Source organism: Pongo abelii, chromosome 1 (genome assembly GCF_028885655.2).
Source record: "Pongo abelii isolate AG06213 chromosome 1, NHGRI_mPonAbe1-v2.0_pri, whole genome shotgun sequence".
Classification (NCBI taxonomy): domain Eukaryota; kingdom Metazoa; phylum Chordata; class Mammalia; order Primates; family Hominidae; genus Pongo; species Pongo abelii.
Genome location: NC_071985.2, coordinates 35,054,883 through 35,073,251, shown reverse-complemented (window position 1 = coordinate 35,073,251; position 18,369 = coordinate 35,054,883). Strand labels below are relative to the sequence as shown.

At 42.2% G+C, this 18,369-nt stretch overlaps 1 protein-coding gene across 2 annotated transcripts in view; it reads right to left on the bottom strand.

Moving 5' to 3' along the window:
- PTPN14 (protein tyrosine phosphatase non-receptor type 14) overlaps positions 1-18,369 on the bottom strand; it is a 205,532-nt gene that overhangs the window by 15,613 nt on the left and 171,550 nt on the right. For both annotated transcript variants that reach the window (XM_054520476.2, XM_054520472.2), the window contains exons 14-18: positions 13,505-13,648; positions 11,770-11,988; positions 8,268-8,396; positions 5,041-5,275; positions 167-330 (exon numbers count right to left, since the gene is read on the bottom strand). In XM_054520476.2, coding sequence (XP_054376451.1) covers positions 167-330; positions 5,041-5,275; positions 8,268-8,396; positions 11,770-11,988; positions 13,505-13,648 — 891 coding nt within the window. The remainder of the gene's footprint in view (positions 1-166; positions 331-5,040; positions 5,276-8,267; positions 8,397-11,769; positions 11,989-13,504; positions 13,649-18,369) is intronic.

Sequence of the window (18,369 nt, the reverse complement as noted above, 5' to 3'; positions counted from 1 at the left end):
AGGGCTGTAAATGTCAGAGTCAAACTAGGAACCAGGAGCCTGGAAAACTCTGGTCGGGAGAGAGGAAATTAACCACTGAAAATGCAAGGGCACAGGCAAAGGTTTGGCCAGGGTGTAGACTTGTTCCCAAGGTGGAGTATCCGGAGAGAAGCCCAGAATGACTCACTTCGTTATGCTCCAAGCAGTAGATCATCAGCTCAGAAAGAATGAGCACGCCGGTCCTTCCCACCCCAGCACTACAGTGGACCACGATGGGCGGGTGCCGGTTCTTGGTGCCTTCCAGCATGCTGTTGGTATGGCGACGGACCGACTGGATCTCCTCCAAGTAGGCTGCAGGACAAAATGCAAATTCTGTCACCAAAGTCCTCCATGGCTTCGCATGTAAGTTGGGGAGCGGGGAGCAGACGAGAACTGATGGTGAATGTGTGTGTATGTGTTTTTTTAAGTGACAATAATTTATAGTTCTTACAAGACACTAATTATTTGGCTGGTACCCAATGTACAGTCCTGGATCCAGAAAGGACCAGCTGGGAGTCAATTAGTTCATGGGAGAATTTGTTCTTTAAATTAAATAGTTCTTTTTTAAAAATTAAATTCTGTTTTCCTCTCTGCAAATCCCTAAGTCCCTCAAGCAGATGATTCTAGACATTACTTACAGCAATTCCTGCTATTAACAGACTGGGATCAGAACAACTGCTAAGTCCCCTTGAAACGCCCGCCTGTCAGAGCCAATTTCTGGTGGGGAGAGATCATCCATCTGCCCCTTCTTCCTTCCCCTCACTGATGAGTGAATGTCAACTGAGGCTTGACTTCATTTTCGGATTTTAAAGTAGACTTTGGGGAGTCTGCGTTTCAGCATGGATTCCACGGGGCTATGTGAGTAGCCCAAGATGAACCCCCTTTCTAGAGGCAACATGTGTGTGAGGTGGAGGGGGTCATGATACCCCCCCCATGCCTTCTAGCATCTGCTTGGCTCAGCAGGGCTGTGCAGGGAGGGGTATGTTCATGACTCCAATTGGGCACAAAAGAAAAATCACAGGATTCCAAGCCTTAATGACTTTTTTCACAACCATGACAAAAGAGAAAAGTATAGAAATATAATCCTCAGATACTCCAAAAACCCCCAAAATTTAATTAATAATTTAGATTTTGTAGTAGCTCAGGACAGAAACAGGTTTAAAGGTTCTTGATACTCAGTGAACCTCATCCTAAAGCGAAAGTGTAAACCAGACGATAGGGGAAATGTTTACATTGTAGAAGAGAAATAAGTAGGTTTGAACCATTCAAATAATTTCAAAGCACCTGTTTACAGACATATATAAATAATCCATACTTTCCTTTATAAACTTATCTAATTATAAAATAATCTGAAGTGGTTTACCAAAAAACCAAACTATTATTATCACTACTACTACTGCTATGATGATGACTAGTAGTAGTTATTAGTACTAGTCATAGCAGTACTACTAGTAGTAGTAACGTACAATGAGATAGGACAAAACAAAAAAGAAAGAAGGGCTGGGCGCGGTGGCTCATGCCTGTAATCCCAGCACTTTAGGAGGCTGAGGCGGGCGGATCACCTGAGGTCAGGAGTTCAAGACCAGCCTGACCAAGATGATGAAACCCTGTCTCTATTAAAAATACAAAAATCAGTCGGACATGGTGGCATGAGCCTGTAATCCCAGCTAGTAATTCCAGCTACTCAGGAGGCTGAGACAGGAGAATTGCTTAAAACCAGGAGGCGGAGGTTGCAGTGAGCCAAGATCCTGCCATTGCACCCAAGCCTGGGCAACAAGAGCAAAACTCCATCTCAATTAAAAAAAGAAAAAGAAAAGGAGACGCCGTGAGATGAACAGAGGGAGTAGTTACTATTAGGTACCAATACAAGCTAGATATTGTGTGTGGAATCTTCTTTACAATTTTTCTGGGAGGGGGAAAAGACATTAGGCAACTGAGTATTCTATCTGACCAAAGGCAATATTTACATACAAAAGACAAAGCTTTACTTGAGCTAAATTTAAGGAGAAAAATAAAAGAAATGTTGGGTAATACAGTAGATGCCACTTTCAAATAGAGCTTTTCATGTAATGAAGAGAAGGTGGATTCAAAGGATGTTTCCTCTATCAGTCATATTAATAAAGTTCCTTGTGCTGTAACTCAATAAAGACTTCTGGAGGGCAGTAAACAATTTGGCTCAGGTACTCTGCATCCACGTAATCTAATTTAAACATGGGCAAAAATATTTTAAAACCTAGGAGAAACAGATTCAACAATGCTAATGCCCTGCACAGAATACGTGTATGGACTTTCCTAAAAGCATAATACATACATTTACATTCTTTAAAAATACTATGTATTGGCCGGGCGTGGTGGCTCACGCTTGTAATCCCAGCACTTTGGGAGGCAGAGGCGGGTGGATCACGAGGTCAGGAGATCGAGACCCCGTCTCTACTAAAAATACAAAAAATTAGCCAGGCGTGGTGGTGGGCGCCTGTAGTCCCAGCTACTCAGAGAGGCTGAGGCAGGATAATGGTGTGAACCCGGGAGGCGGAGCTTGCAGTGAGCCGAGATTGCACCACTGCACTCCAGCCTGGGTGACAGAGTGAGACTCTGTCTCAAAAAAAAAAAAAAAAAACTATGTATTTTTCGGTAATTTAGACAGGCTTTCCTTAACTGGTTCTGATTTAAAAGACTATACTTTAAAGTGCCTTATAAGCTCACTCTTTCATCAGAGCTGTTAGCCAATCAACGAACTGATCTATTTATATTATTTCCCTTTTCTGCTTCTTGGAGAAAATTTTAATAAGTCAATTAGCACGTGATCAGCTGAAAGAAATACAATGAGCACTGTTAGGAAGAAGGGACATTCTGCAAAGGTCACTGCCCTTATTTCAAGCTACAGATAACAAGCCATTTGACTTCAGGCAAATCACAAGTCCTCTCTGGATCTTACTCTAGATTCTCTGATTCCAATCATCCTTCTACTCTCTGCTTTCAGTGCCAAACCCCTCAAGTACCATCGTCACTTTCAGGAAATGAAATGCTTGTATTGCTGGATAAGTACACATTGGAATATTTATTGGAACTTGTAAATCAGTATTTTTAGGTCTTGAGAACGTGTTCTTTCCCTCTGTCATTCCCCTTTTCTCCCATTCTAAATGAATACCAAAATAAAATCAAGGTTTTGACATTATCCAACATCTGGATCATGGTCCCTCCATGGCGGTCACAGGTCTTCCACTAGCTGGAGAGTCAACAACAGAGCAGGCACAAGGCTACAGGGAGCATCTGGGGCTCCCTTCCAGGTGGATGAGTAAAGAATGGGGTTTCCTGACAAGCACAAGACAGTTAGGCGAGCATGTGGAAAGCAAGAGGGAGAGAGCTGCAGCCACCGCTGAAAAGCAGAGGAGGGTATCAGATCTCATCTTTGGACGATGATGACTGGCCTGTCTTTCCCATTAGGCTCTGTGTGCCTCGAAAGCGAAGACTGAATGAACTCAGTGTCATCTCTGCATTCTCAGAGCCCGATCCAGTGCCTGGCATGTAGTGGGTACATGTCCAATTTGGGGCCTTTCAAATAAAAATACTGCACATAATCTGGTGAATTAGTTTCTAATATAACCACATTCTAAAAATAGTTTCAAAAACTACAAGAGGGTTTCAATACTTCTTAGTGTCTTCATAAAAATATGAGAAAGTACTGAGATGTACAACTGTAGAGAAATATAGGGCTTGTGAGATGCAAACCTTCATGTAAAAAATTTTTTTAATGTTATTCATTTATATTTATTTATTTATTTTTGAGATGGAGTTTTGCTCTTGTAGCCCAGACTGGAGTGCAATGATGCAATCTCGGTTCACTGCAACCTCCGCCTCCCAGGTTCAAGCAATTTTCCTGCCTCAGCCTCCCCAGTAGCTGGGATTACAGACATGTGCCACCACACCTGGCTAATTTTGTATTTTTAGTAGAGAAGGGGTTTCACCATGTTGGCCATGCTGGTCTCAAACTCCTCACCTCGGGTGATCTGCCCACCTCGGCCTCCCAAAGTGCTGGGATTACAGGTGTGAGCCACCACACCTGGCCTATTTTTAAATTTTATTTCTCCTTTTTTTTAAAATGTGCTAAAGTGGACACAACATAAAATTTACCAGTTTAACCATTTTTAAGTACACAGTTCAGTGGCATTAAGCATATTCATAGTTGTGCAACCATCACCATCATCCATGTCCAGTGCTTTTTCCCTGTCCCAAACAGAAATGTTGCACCCATCAAATGGTAATTCCTGCCTGGGCACAGTGGCTCACACTTGTAATCCCTGCAATTTGGGAGGCTGATGCGGGCAGATCACTTGAGGCCAGGAGTTCAAGACTAGCCTGGCGAACATGGTGAAACCTCATCTCTACTAAAAATACAAAAATTAGCTAGACATGGTGGCTGTGCCTATAGTCCCAGCTACTCGGGAGGCTGAGGCAGGAGAATTGCTTGAACTTGAGAGGCGGAGGTTGCAGTGAGCTGAGATTCTGCCACTGCACTCCAGCCTGGGTGACAGAGTGAGACTCTGCCTCAAAAAAAATTTGTAATTTCCCAATCCCCCTTTGCCCTAGCCCCTGGTAACCTCTTACCTCCTTTCTGTCTCTGACCTTGCCTATTCTAGGAACCTCATATAAGTGGAATCACACAGTTTTTGTCCTTTTGTGACTGGATGATTTCCACTCAGCATCATTCCTCAAGGTTCATCCTTGTTGTAACATGTGTCAGAATAGTTACTGATTAAATGAGTAGCTAAAGGTCTGAATCAAGGTAGAGCCAAAATGTTGATCATAGTCTTAGCTTATGTGCATGAAAGGTAAACAGAATAAGTGACATGTATTATTATACTCTGTTCTACATAATAAGAAAGGAATATATATTTCAATATTATAATACTTTTGCCACTTAAGAGAAAGCATCCTCTTTTTCCATTTCATCTCCAACGGATGGATTATTGACACAGATCATAAAAGTCAGTCAGGCAGCAGACTGGGAAGAAAAACACTTACATAAAAATCCTTGGACATCCTCTGGACAACCGTGATCTGGCCAGTCAGTATATTGCAAATGCCACACTGTCCTTTCTTGCCCAGACAAAAGGTGCTTGACCTTCAAGCCCGTGGTTGCATAGCAAACAGAATCCGTTCGAAACTTCGTGGTGACCTTGAACTTGCCATAGGTGGCTGAGCTGTGCTTGGAACCCAGTTTGGGCCAGTATCGGTGGCTTTTGGTTCGTCCACCCTCCTAAATCACATATAAAAGCAAAATTGGAAATAGGTCAAGGGAAGCTCTCATCTTTTTAATCCTAAAATATGAAGACAGAAGAAAATGCAAATAGCTTCTAAATCGCTAGTTCAGTAGCACTTTGCAGTGTCTACCACAGGGTAGATCCTATACATGGCTAGTTAAGACCAATAACACAATTTACGTGACAGTTACATCAATGGAAAATTTAAAAGATTCACAACCGAGGTGCAGTAGAATGTTAGAGAGAAGTGCAAGTGCAAAGTCTAGAAGCAGGAACAAGCTTGGTGCATTCAAGAAACAAAGGTCGGCCGGGCGTGGTGGCTCATGCCTGTAATCCCAGCACTTTGGGAGGCCGAGGCGCGCGGATCACAAGGTCAGGAGATTGAGACCATCCTGGCTAACACGGTGAAACCCCATCTCTACTAAAAATACAAAAAATTAGCCAGGCGCGGTGGCGGGCACCTGCAGTCCCAGCTGCTGGGGAGGCTGAGGCAGGAGAATGGCGTGAACCCGGGAGGTGGAGCTTGCAGTGACCCGAGATCACGCCATTGCACCCCAGCCTGGGCGACAGAGGGAGATTCCATCTCAAAAAATAAAAATAAAAATAAAGAAACGAAGGTCTTTGGGGTGGCTGGAGTGTGACATGTGAGGGGGTAGGCGGTCGGAGAGGAGACTGGAAAGGCCTCACAGTCCATGATGGAAAGTTTGGATTTCACCCCATGGGCATGGGAAGTCATTCAAAGGTTTTAAACAAGGCGGGAAGGGGTTCCAGCAATTGCCGTAGGTCACGCTACTCCTTTCGGATATGCAGCGCAGAGCTCTTTCTGTTACAGCCCACTGACTGCTGACGCTGTCTTTATCTAGTGTCGATCTCACATTTGTTTCAGCCTGACCAATGCGTTTTAGTTCAATCTACAACTAGAACTGAGAACAGCTGGTTACATCACCATTCTTTCTCCCTTGATTTTATAAACTTTTCTGAGAATATGTACTGTCAACCATTTACACAAGGTCTATGTTTCAGCTTTGCACAGTTTTAAAATCCCTGGAGAAGGGGAGGAGTGTGGAGGAGGTGGTAGCTGAGGAGATTCAGGGCAAGGAGTAGGTGGTGAGAGAGAAGGAGCACTGAACACATAGAACTGCAGTGGTGACGGGCTCTGGGAACTCTGATGGCTGTTTAGAGGAACATTAGAGTTCCTCTTGTAAAGCAACACATCTTTGTGGAATATATAAATTACCTTGCCTGGCTTCATTTGGTTTAATTGAGTCTCCTTAAGTTGGAAGCTTACCTTCCTCTTTTATTTACCAATCCTGTGAAAGCAGATTTACCTCAAATTTACATTTCTGCTGAGTGTCTAAATCAGTTATGGATTTTAAAAGACTGTAAGTCCCCAGCTGTCCCACAGATTACTAGATGCTACTTTGTCTTGGTAAGGCTGGCCCCTTGTCACTCCGGTCTCACCTCCAATGCCACTTCCCAGAGGGTCCTTGGCCACCCCCCTGATCTAAAGTAGCCCCCAGTCACTCTCTTTCTTAACCCTTTTTCCATTTTTAAAAGTTTTCTCCCTTGAATTTATGCTCCTATTAATAAGGTTTTTACTTCCAGCCTTCCAGCAAGTGTGCAACATGATACAGAGCCTGGAGCTCAGGGTTGCACATCATGAAGCCACCCTTTAGTAGGAGTCCCCTAGTGTGAATGACAGTTTTGCAGCTGAAACCCACATAAAGAGGAGGAGGGATGAGGCAGGAGGACCCTGTACTCACCCAGACCCACTCTGGGCTGTAGTTTTCCATTTCTGCCACGGCACTTACTGCTACCTGCACTGATTTTATTTGTTCACTTTTGAATGTCACTCCCACTAGGACATAAGCTCTATGGGGACAGGGATGGTGCCTGTCTGGTTTACCATGTACTCCTGAAGTTAGCACAGATGGTACGTTGTATTTAGGTGAATGAATGCCTTGCAATGGTGTGATCTGATAAGGTGATAAATCTATTCTAGAAGCTTTAAGGAGGATTCATTCTCTTTGTGGGAAGGTCAAACAGGTCAGCCCAGGGAAGTACAACTGGCTTTAAAGAGCCTGATGTCCCTTTCATTATTTTCTTCTAATGGACTGTGCTGAAAAGCAAATGCTCAAAACAGTCAATGAAGGAAAATATGACTTCTTCCTCCTCAATTTTCTTTGTTCCTGACGCCTTTAACATAGCTAGGAAAGGCCACTGCAATACCATGGATATTGGTAAACACACATGAAACTAGTCCCTTGAATGATTTCAAAACATAAACTGGAATTTAATGAAAGAAATAAAAGAAGGTGGTTAAAGAAATTTTGAGAATGTGACAAGAGAAGAAACACAACACTTCTCCCCGCAAAGACAGCAAGCTGAACACCGACTGGACTGACTGGCAGTGTAGGCTGGTTTTTTATAAATCACATAGAGTTCTCTAGTTACAGCAGAAAAACTATGTTTGGCTTGGCAAAAGAAGAAAAAGATATTTTTTCTTCCCCCAAAGAACAGAGGCCTCTCCAGGAACAACAGCTTCTGGTCTCTTTTTCAGCTGATAAGCATGGTGGCATGTGGAGCTGGGTGCCAGGGGTTGGGCATCTATGTCGATTTGCCCAGAGCAGCCTGAGACTCCCAAATTCCAGTGGAAAGATCACTGTTTTCATTTGGCACAGAAAGTCAGCGGGTTGAACTAAAGTCTGTCATTTTTGGTTTTCTGTTGTTTTATTTTCAGTTTAGTGCATTACAATCCAAGGAAAAGAGTTAAAAGCCGGAGGAAAAGCTACAACAATCGATTATCTCCAGGGGAAAAAATTATCTATCTGGAAGTAAGAAAATAGATGTATACCAAAGAGAAAAGCATTTGCAGAGAAACAGCACTGCACGAAGAAGCACAGGGTAGCAAAGCTGACAGCACAAAGCCCATCTTCCGGCCACCCTTTCCCCTGGGGAAAAGGACGTGGAGTAGGCCATTCCCCTTACCTCCTCTGCAGTGACCATGGCAATCACATTCACTCCCTGCTCCCACACCATCTGCCAGAAGTCATGGCACGTGTGTGGCAGGGGCCCCTGGGTGGCTATGTAGTGCCATTCTGCTCCGCCAACCACCACCTAAAAACCAAGAAAAGTATCGGTAAATAAACCCCAAGTCCGGACAACATTACCTGCTGAACACCTGTCCATCTGTATCCACCTTAAAACCTTGGATATATTTTTGGGGCCAAATGAATTAGTTCAATTAACAAAAACCCTGAGACTACAGAGGCTAGTGTAGTGACACATTCTCACATGAAAATACTTTTTGTCACTCAGGCCTATTAAAATATTTACCTAATCCTGATTTTTGAGACTGAGTCTTGCTCTGTTGCCCAGGCGGGAGTGCAGTGGCACAATCTTGGCTCACTGCAACCTCCACCTCCTGGGTTCAAGCAATTCTCCTGTCTTAGACTCCCAAAGAGCTGGGATTACAGGTACTCACCATCATGCCCGGCTAATTTTTGTATTTTTGTAGAGATGGGGTTTCACCATGTTGCCAGGCTGGTTTTGAACTCTTGACTTCAAGTGATCCGCCCATCTCAGCCCCCCAAAGTGCTGGGATTACAGGCCTGAGTCACCAGGCTTGGCCTTTACCTGATCTTTGTTTGCAACTCACAGTATATGCAAACTAGTGCCTATTAAAAACCATACACATACACACATGTATATATGCATATATATGAACATGTATAACTTAGGATTTACTTGTTACAGAAATAATAGTTAATGCTTACTATGTGCAGTGTACTCTGACACTTTCCATTGTTTTTTCTAGTCTATTTCATGGAAACACACACACACACACACACACACACACGGTCATGACCACTAAACTGATTTCACATTCTACTACTGTGTTGTAATCCAGTTTGAAAAGCAGTGCTTCATGGCATCCAATTAAACAACAAAAACCAACAACAACAAAAAACGACCATGAAACAACATCCCTTTTGGAGCATTATCTTTCTCCTGTGGATCTGAGATGAAGTGTATCATCAACCTCTGCTGTCACTGCTGCTCTGTGGTGCCATGCACGGCAGAGATGCTATGAATGCTCTTGTCAACAGCATATATTTTATCAATAACTTCACCATGGTAGTACCACGGCATCCAACTGAACTACAGTCATGACATGACTTTGCATAATAAAATTATTACCCCTGCAGCTCAGGGTGATCAGGGGAAGATAATTCTACAGCTATAAATACTAGCTGCAGAGAACCATAAATAAGAAGTTGTACCCAAAGTGTTAAAGGTCATGCTGTCAAGGTGAAACGGTGGCCTTTGGAGGAATTCTTTCTGTTCTCTCTTCCAGGTGTGTGCCTTGATATTGCAAAGTCAGGTCCCTTCTACATCTATACAATGCAGATCTCTGGAGAGTTCAAAAAGCAATGAAGTAATCATTGTTTGAAACTTTTTCCCCTCATTTATTTGATAAAATTGTATGCTAACTTGGTTCAAACAAAAACCATGTAAGTTATTGTCTCATTACACAAGACATGTTTAGGTCAAAGCTGGCAAGAAAAATCCATTTTCCAAATACTGGTGGGAGATAACATTCATATATTTGCTGGCTAGGAGTTTGGTTTATCCGTGGAATTGTGATTTTAAACATTAGCTTCTCTGGCACCCAATGTATAGGAAACATAAATACTTCCAGAGAATGCTGCTGCTGCCTGGGGCCTTTCAGTATATTCCAAGTATTGACAGGAGGGTATTAAAAACTGCATTAAAAACACAACAGGCAGTGCTGCTGAGGTAGATTTCACAGATGTGATTCCACCTCTGGAGCAAATAAATCTCTGTTCTGTGTTAACGGCTGCTTGGAACCCAGGGGGGAAAACATTGGCAAAATATACTTCTCTATTCCAAAACACAGGGACAAGTTCTTGCAAGCTCCATGGGTCTATTAAATGCACCCATGTCTAACCCGGATCCACAGCATGAAATGCGGGCCACAGAGAATACCAACGAAGGGAATGCTTCTCGGTTAACAAGGCCTGATGGGCACAGTTTATACAAAGTGACAGCTTTTTTCAGAGAGCAGATGGAAAATAGTGGAAGAGATCTGGCCAAAAGAAGAAGATAATATAATATTTCTATGTAAGATTTTCATAGACACTCTATCAAGAAGCAGCTGTGTGATGTGCATCTTTGTTGGAATACATTACTTTGGTCATTGTTTCATAATATAAACTAAGCCCATGAAACCCACCACTGACAGTTTATTTAAGAGTTTCCTAGAGTTCATTTTTTACTTCTCACTCTCAAAAATCCAAGTTAAAATTAGTAATATGACCTATGATAGTAACTCTTTTATATTTCTTTTGACAGTACTTTCTAATTATTAAAAACTATGGTTATCTGTGTATATTAATAAAAATAGTATATACCCAAACATACTATACTTTTCCCATTCTGTATCAAAACTAGTTATAATTGATACACAAGCTAGATATCTAACTAGCCTTTTACAGGCTTAAAAAAAACCTGTTAATAATTCTGCTACAGTTGAGAAGTCCAATGAGGAAAGCAAATAATTCTAGACAAGGCCGAAAACAGGTTTCTAAGGCTATTGATCACAGTGGACTATTAATTGAAACTTGTGTTATTTAACAACACCTATAACACTGGCTTTAACATTAATAGATGAACAAATCTCCCACTTCAGAGTTCAGAGCAAATGGTGACATTCTAAATAAGTATCCTCTGTTAACGGGGACTCTGAGGAAGGTAAGCTATTTAAGAAACATTTAACTACAGGTACACATGTATCCATAAGTCAAAGTTTTTAACTGCAGAAGTGCTAAACTGTGTAATACTGACATATAAAGGTTTGAAGTATTTGAAATAATAACAAAAATTTAGTAACACAAATTAATTGACTAATGTGGCAAATCTTTCAAGATTCAATATTAACCACACTTTTATAGTGTAGGTGAAAATTACTCCACTCTTCTAAATACCATGCAATAATAGGACTTGCGCTTTTATAAAATGCATAACCTGCAGTATTATAAGGGAGAAACAATGGTTTCTATTGTTATTGAACATAACACTTTAATGTCAGTAATGCAATACCTGTAACTTCCAAAGTCTCCAGCACCTGCTAATTACAAACTGAAAAGGATAATCTTCAGTTTTTACTGTGAGTATAGAGAGAGTTACAGCCCACAGAGAGAAGGAAAAGTTAAAGCCTCTGTAATGAGCAAGCTTCAGAAATCGCTGACCTGAGTTTCTTCCTGAGGCTGCTAGACTTCCTTCTCTCTGCAGTGATAGACATGCCCTTCCACTTGACTAAGAAAAGCACAGGAGTTCAAAAACAATCCCTGAGGGTCTGGGGACAAGCCAAAAGGTACAGTTGCAGCCCACACATTTTCTTCTCCCCGCATTTTTACCTTTAACCCAGCCATCTTTAACAAACCTTCTAACAGGCTTGCCTTCTTACCTTGATGTGGGAGGCGTTAATGTATCCTGTGTTATTTTCTTTGGTTGGTATCAGCTCTACTCGATTCTCCTCATAGGGGACAACTTCACGGATTCGGCTGCGCTCGGCATTTTCTGGCAGAGCTGCTGTGCTGAAAATGCCATTCGCCTTTTTCTTTGGAATTTGCTCATATTCTGTGAACACCATTCCCTCTTCTAGTTTCTTCTTCAGGGTTCTGAACTGCAACAGAAATTGATCTTCAGCTCTCTAAATTATCTGATCCAAAAACTCAATGAAACAATCAAATTTCTTTAAATATTCAGCGATTGTGTTGATAAGAGATTTCAAGTTGTACAATCAATATTTGGTTTGTCTCATTATCAACCATATTGATATTTTCCCTTGTCTAATAACCATTTTCCTTCTTACTCATATTATAAGTAGAACAAATCTGCAAGAACTAGCAAGAGCTGAAATACAAAAATCAGTATTTTTGCTATTAACAACTCTGTTTAAAGTCCTAACGATAAAGAGACTCTTAATTATCCAAACATCCTTTTCTCCACCTATATAGCTGCTTTTTAAGATGATACTGGTCCACAGTTCTATAGCTCTGAGGATTAAATCTCTCTTTTTTCCTCCTCCCTGGCCAAACTACTAATTACAATAACATGGTATTAATTGGGTTAAATGATTCCTCTGAAGTCCCTTCTGGCTTTAAAAACATTCTAATTCTGGATACATACTAGCAGAAATCGAACACCCTGGTGTTATTAGTACTCTATTACATTTATACAACCTGCTTCTTAACCTTCTGACAGCAACTTCGGGAACTAAGGATACACCTTTCTTCACTTCTGAAACACTACTATGCAGCTGCTTTCTGCTTTTCAAAACCCATGTTCTCACAATGCATTATCCAGACAATTATAAATCAGCCTCATTTTATGGTCATACAAGGGGACAGCATTTTTAAAGAACTCTATAAATGCTTGGATACGAGGTCATGTCTTTTGAGGGAAACATGGATGGAGCTGGAGGCTATTATCCTTAGCAAACTAATGCAGAAACAGAAAACCAAATACTGTATGTTCTCACTTATAAGTGGGAGCTAAATGATAAGAATTTATGAACACAAAGAAGGAAACAACAGACACTGGGGCCTACTTGAGGGTGGAGGGTGGAAGGAGGGAGAAGAACAGAAAGGATAACCATGGGGTACTGGGCTTAATACCTGGGTGATGAAATAATACGTACAACAAACCCCTGTGACATGTGCTTACCTATGTAATAAACCTTCACATGTGCCCCCAAAACTAAAATAAAAGTTTAAAAAAATAAAAAATAAAAATAAATGCTTGGATAAAATAATCACTTCCTAAGAAGCGGCAATTGCTCACAAAAATCATAGAAATTCAGAGCTACCGCAAGTGTTTAACTTGTGCATTTTACAAAACAGGAAGCGGGCCCAAAGAAGTTGAGTGACTTGACCAAGTCCTACAGCATGTTAGGGGCTGCTGGTTTTAGTCAACCAATGATCCGCCAACCGGACAAAGCAGGAAGACCAGAATGGAGAAACATGAGATGCTGGAAGGGACTGATTTAATGCAACACAGTTATACCTGATCTTCCTAATCTCAGATTGAAGAAAGAATGCATCACACAAATCTCAGTGCTGGCATATTCGGGCAAGGAGGGTGTTTTGGGATCCCAAGACTACAGAGAAGGAATCACATTTGACAAGCCTGCCACTTACCCTCTCGTCCATGGGAACCCGGCTGGCATCAACTCGATTCTCTTCCCGCCCTGAGACTCGAGCCACCGAGAGCCCGTTCAACGCTGCCAACATCAGCGGCCTCTTCTGTGCCTCCAGGCCTGCCATCTTCTGCTTCTCTAGATTCTTGCGGCAAGAAAAGGCATGTGCTCATTGTTTATAATACTAGTAGAATGTTGGAATGTGTTTTAATCTCCTCAAATCTGTAACTCCCCAGCCAAGGAATGCAGACAATCACCATCAGTAGGGCAAATTCAAACACAGCCTTCCCACTATTCCCACTGGGCCCCTGGAAGCCAGTTCCTACAGGACTCCTGAGCTTTTATTCTTAATTAACTCCTTAGCTAGATAGACCAATAAATAAGAAAAAAGACTCCCTACAAATACACCCTGCCATAGGGCAAAACAAAACAAAACAAAACAAAAACAAAATAGGGTACATGCGATACACTTTAGAAAGACAAGGATGACAGGCAAGGAAAAGAGAAACAGGGTTATATGAATCATCTAATCCAATCACAGTGACAGACCTTCTGCACAGATGGAATGGAGCAAAACTTGTAAAACAGTTTGTTGTTGATTGAGAGATCCACACAGATAAACTGTAGAGAAAAATCTTCCTAAGTTTCCGTCCTGATGGGCTAATGCTGAGGACGTTAATTCTATAATTAATCTCTGGTCCTTGGAATACCTAAGGGTGGTGTCATCCCCAGAATTGAGAGCTGATGTGGTTTAGCAAACCCACTAACACCAAAGCCTGGCTGGGGTCATCTAAGATGATCCACAGGCATTACCCTTCAGGCTTCACCCAGAGGGCCCACAATAACAGAGACTGTGCCTCCCAACACAGATGGTGGGACATCACTGCATGCCACTGAGCTATGGGGGAACATGGACTCCGGCACTGAGCAGACCACTTAAGGAAAGGTTTTGATGTTTACACCTGGTCCTGGTTTGTGGCTTTTTGATTTCCATCCTCTCTGCCCTCACCTCTAAATTGAAATTGGATTGGGCAGGGCTGGTTTTTAGCCTCCTGCTGTGCTTCCTCAGGTCCTTGAAACTGACCGAGTATGAAAAAGATCTCTTTATGCTCACTTCAAGCAAGCCACGAAGGGCCTTTCCTAAAACTAAGTGTGTCTTTGAAGTTAAGGGAAGAACACAGGCATTCCTCATAGAAGCAGATGAGTTTTGCAGGGTTTAGGATTTTGATTCACACTGAAGGGCAACCAATTTGCAGATTCATTTGACTGACACAGATGAAGAGCCATTGAATCCTTGGTTTCTTTTCAAGCCTTGAGAGACTTTTTTCCTTATTCTATGATGTATAAATTCACTCCCCAGGAAGAGGTCTTGACGGAGCCATCCCACAGGGTTATGAATTATTCTAATTGCGGGTGGGAGGACTGCATGACGCCCTTCCATGTGTCTCTACAATGTCACCTACAATCAGAATGAAGCCTGTGTGAGTGACACTGACAACAGGATGCCTGTCCTGGTGGCAGCCGACTCATCAGACAAACCAAAGGAGTATCTCAGAGGAGGTTACTGGGAGAAAGTGAGAAAAGCACTGTGAAAGGAAAATACCTTGGGCCCCAAATCACTAAGCTAAAAGGAAAAGTCAAGCTGGGAACTGCTTGGGCAAACCTGCCTCCCATTCTATTCAAAGTCACCCCTCTGCTCACTGAGATAAATGCATATCTGATTGCCTCCTTTGGAGAGGCTAATCAGAAACAAAAGAATGCAACCATTTGCCTCTCACCTACCTGTGACATGGAAGCCCCCTCCCTACTTCAAGTCTTCCTGCCTTTGCTTCAAGTTGTCCTGCCTTTCCAGACAGAACCAATATTGACTGATGTCTCATGTCTCCCTAAAATGTATAAAACCAAGCCATGCCCTGACCACCTTGGGCACATGTCATCAGGACCTCCTGAGGCTGTGTCACAGGTGTGTACCCTCAACCTTGCCCTCAACCTTGGCAGAATAAACTTTCCACATTAACTGAGACCTGTCTCAGATTTTCTGGGTTTACAGTACCCAAGGACTTGCCACCAAAAGATATAATATTCTTACAAATGGCCCTGGTCTCGCAATTCTCGGGAACCCCCGGGGGAAGATTCTGGATTAAAATTTTTAGGTCTGTGTTTGCTTGCTGCTAGTTTTGGGGAGAAAGAGTTTTTCTTTTTTTTTTTTTTATTTCTGTCACCTCTTTCACTTGGGAATCTATTTTCACTGCTCTCCAAAGTTTTGAGAAGGCAATAGTTCTGGAAAATGGGTCCTGAGCTCCTCTCAGCAGTCCTGCTTTCTTTCTACCTGCACTGTAAGGCGACCCTAACTGGGTCTAAGACAAAAAGTAATTAACTTGTCTTTCTTGGGAAAGGATTATTACTCAGTGATAAATCAAAGTATGTCCCTTTGATCCTTCTCACTCACCCTATCAGCTTGTTACCAGAGATAAAAAATAATAATAATAATTCACAAGCTCTGATCTGTGATCAAGGGCCTTTTCTTCTCAGTGCATCAACTTCTGGCTAGGGGACTACAAGCAGGGAAGTATCTTCAAGGAAGCAGTAGGAGCCAGAATGAGGAACTACAAAAGCGGCTGAACCATCCATCAAATAGACAAGCAGCTCCAGGAGAGCTGCCCAGAGGGCAAATTCTCACCATACCTGCACACCCCGCCAGCCCCTGAGTTTTCTTTTGCTAAAAGTTTCTCATTGTGTTCTGATCAAGAGGGCCCTTAGAATGGCCATCACCTCTCATGAATTCCCATCGAGCTGGCAAAAACTGCCCATAGTGAGGAGAGCAGAGAAGTATCTGACCTGTGGGGATGCTGCTTAGGCTACAGGGTGAGTTTTTGCATTAAAAACAAAACAGATGGAGACTCATCTTGGGTTCAAAGCCACTGGCATTGTCACCACCTTGCCTGGCCTCCTGGCTCACTGAAGAAGCTCCTAATCCACCTCTAAGTTCTGCCGGTGTCCTTGAGCTCCTGAGTGTAGCAGATTTGGGGAAAAAAAAAAATCAACAGGGAAAATGAAGTAGAAATGGGGTAATTATTTTCTTGAACTAAAGGTTAATGGCTAAAATTTGCTAGTCATTATTACCCACATGAATGGAATGGAAAAGCATCTGGAGAAAAAACAATAGTGAAAATCTCCTTGTTCCTTTGTGATAATGCAAGGAGCTCTAAGGAGGAGACCCGTGCCAAGATTTTGGCTACAGGCTATTTGTTTAATACGAGTAACAAGAGAAGAGGATGAATACAACCAAAATGAGGTTATGGGACCATGTGGACATCATTAAGTATCAAGTTGGCAGGGGAAATAGCTAAATTAAATGCTTAGACTGATAGGTTCTTGATGCTAATGTTGCTTTTAAGTGGTCTGGAAGAAGTATTGAAAAATAATTTTCTACCAATAAATTGCTTTCTTCCATGCTGGGAAAGCTCTCTCCCAACAGCACCCACCCATACATTTCTTCCATTCCAAGCCAAAGGTTTTCTTTGCTAGAGGCAAAGATACACCTTGCACAATTTCCTTCTAGGTTTGCAAAAAGTCATGCCTGTATAAAAATCTCTTAGCACTACTCTAGTGGGGCTGGCCAGAACTGTGAGGTTGAGAATGTTCTTAAGGTTTTCCAAAAGTAACAAGGTTGCTACAGATTCAATTTCTGACCCCAGGAACTTGGCTTCCTTAAATCCTTGGGCCTTGATTGTTCTTTTCAGGTTGAATCCCAGTGATGGGTTAGGAAGACCTGGAAATGAAGGTGGCCTAATGGAATCCATCAAAGCAAATTTTAAGTTACTACTGTTTTGGAGTTCCTAAAATTAGGCTTGGCTACCTTATGGTGCAGCCATGGTGAATGAAGAGAAGTCAATCTGGCTTTGATTAGTTCTAGTTAATAGGTTTTTTTTAAAAAAGGAGTGAAAATGTTCATGGCAAGCAGCAATGGAGATTTTTTTTGTTTTTCTGAGACGGGGTCTTGTTCTGTCATCCAGGCTGGAGTGCAGTGGCGCCATCTCAGCTCACAGCAACCTCCGCCTCGTGGGTTCAAGTGATTCTCCTGCCTCCCTCCTGAGTAACTGGGATTACAGGTGCACGCCACCACACCCAGCTAATTTTTGTATTTTTAGTAGAGATGGGGTTTCACCATGTTGGTCAGGCTGGTCTTGAACTCCTGACCTTGTGATCTGCCCACCTCGGCCTCCCAAAGTGCTGGGATTACAGGCGTGAGCCACAGCGCCCAGCCGAGATTTTTTAAAGTAGCTATAATCCAAACATTTTCTCATTAGTAAGAGCAGATTCGCTTCGTTGTTCTACATGCGTCTGCATAGTCCTGTTCTGACAACTTAACTGTCTCCCCAGATTGTACAATATATTTTTTTAAAGCAATGAGGTTTAGTCCTGTCATCCAGGCTGGAGTGCAGTGGCAAAATCATAGGTCACTAAAGCCTTGAATTCCTGGGCTCAAGCGATCCTCCCACCTCAGCCTCCTGATTAGCCAGGACTACATGCTCCTGCCGTCATGTCTGGCTGGTTCTTTTTTTTTATTATTTTATTTTAGAGATGAGATCTCATTATACTGCCCAGGCTGGCTTCATACTCCTGGCTTCAAGTGCTCTTCCTACCTCAGCCTCCCAAGTAGCTGGGACTACAGGTGTCCCCCACCATACCTGGCTCTGTACATATTATGAAGAAGAGCTATTCATGTCTAATACTAGGATGGATCTTCAAGTGGTAATATGTATGTATATATGTATGTGTGTATTCACGTATGTGTGTGAATTTTTGATAGAATAAGTTCAATGGAGATTTACCCAATTACTAAGTTATATATCCAATTACTAT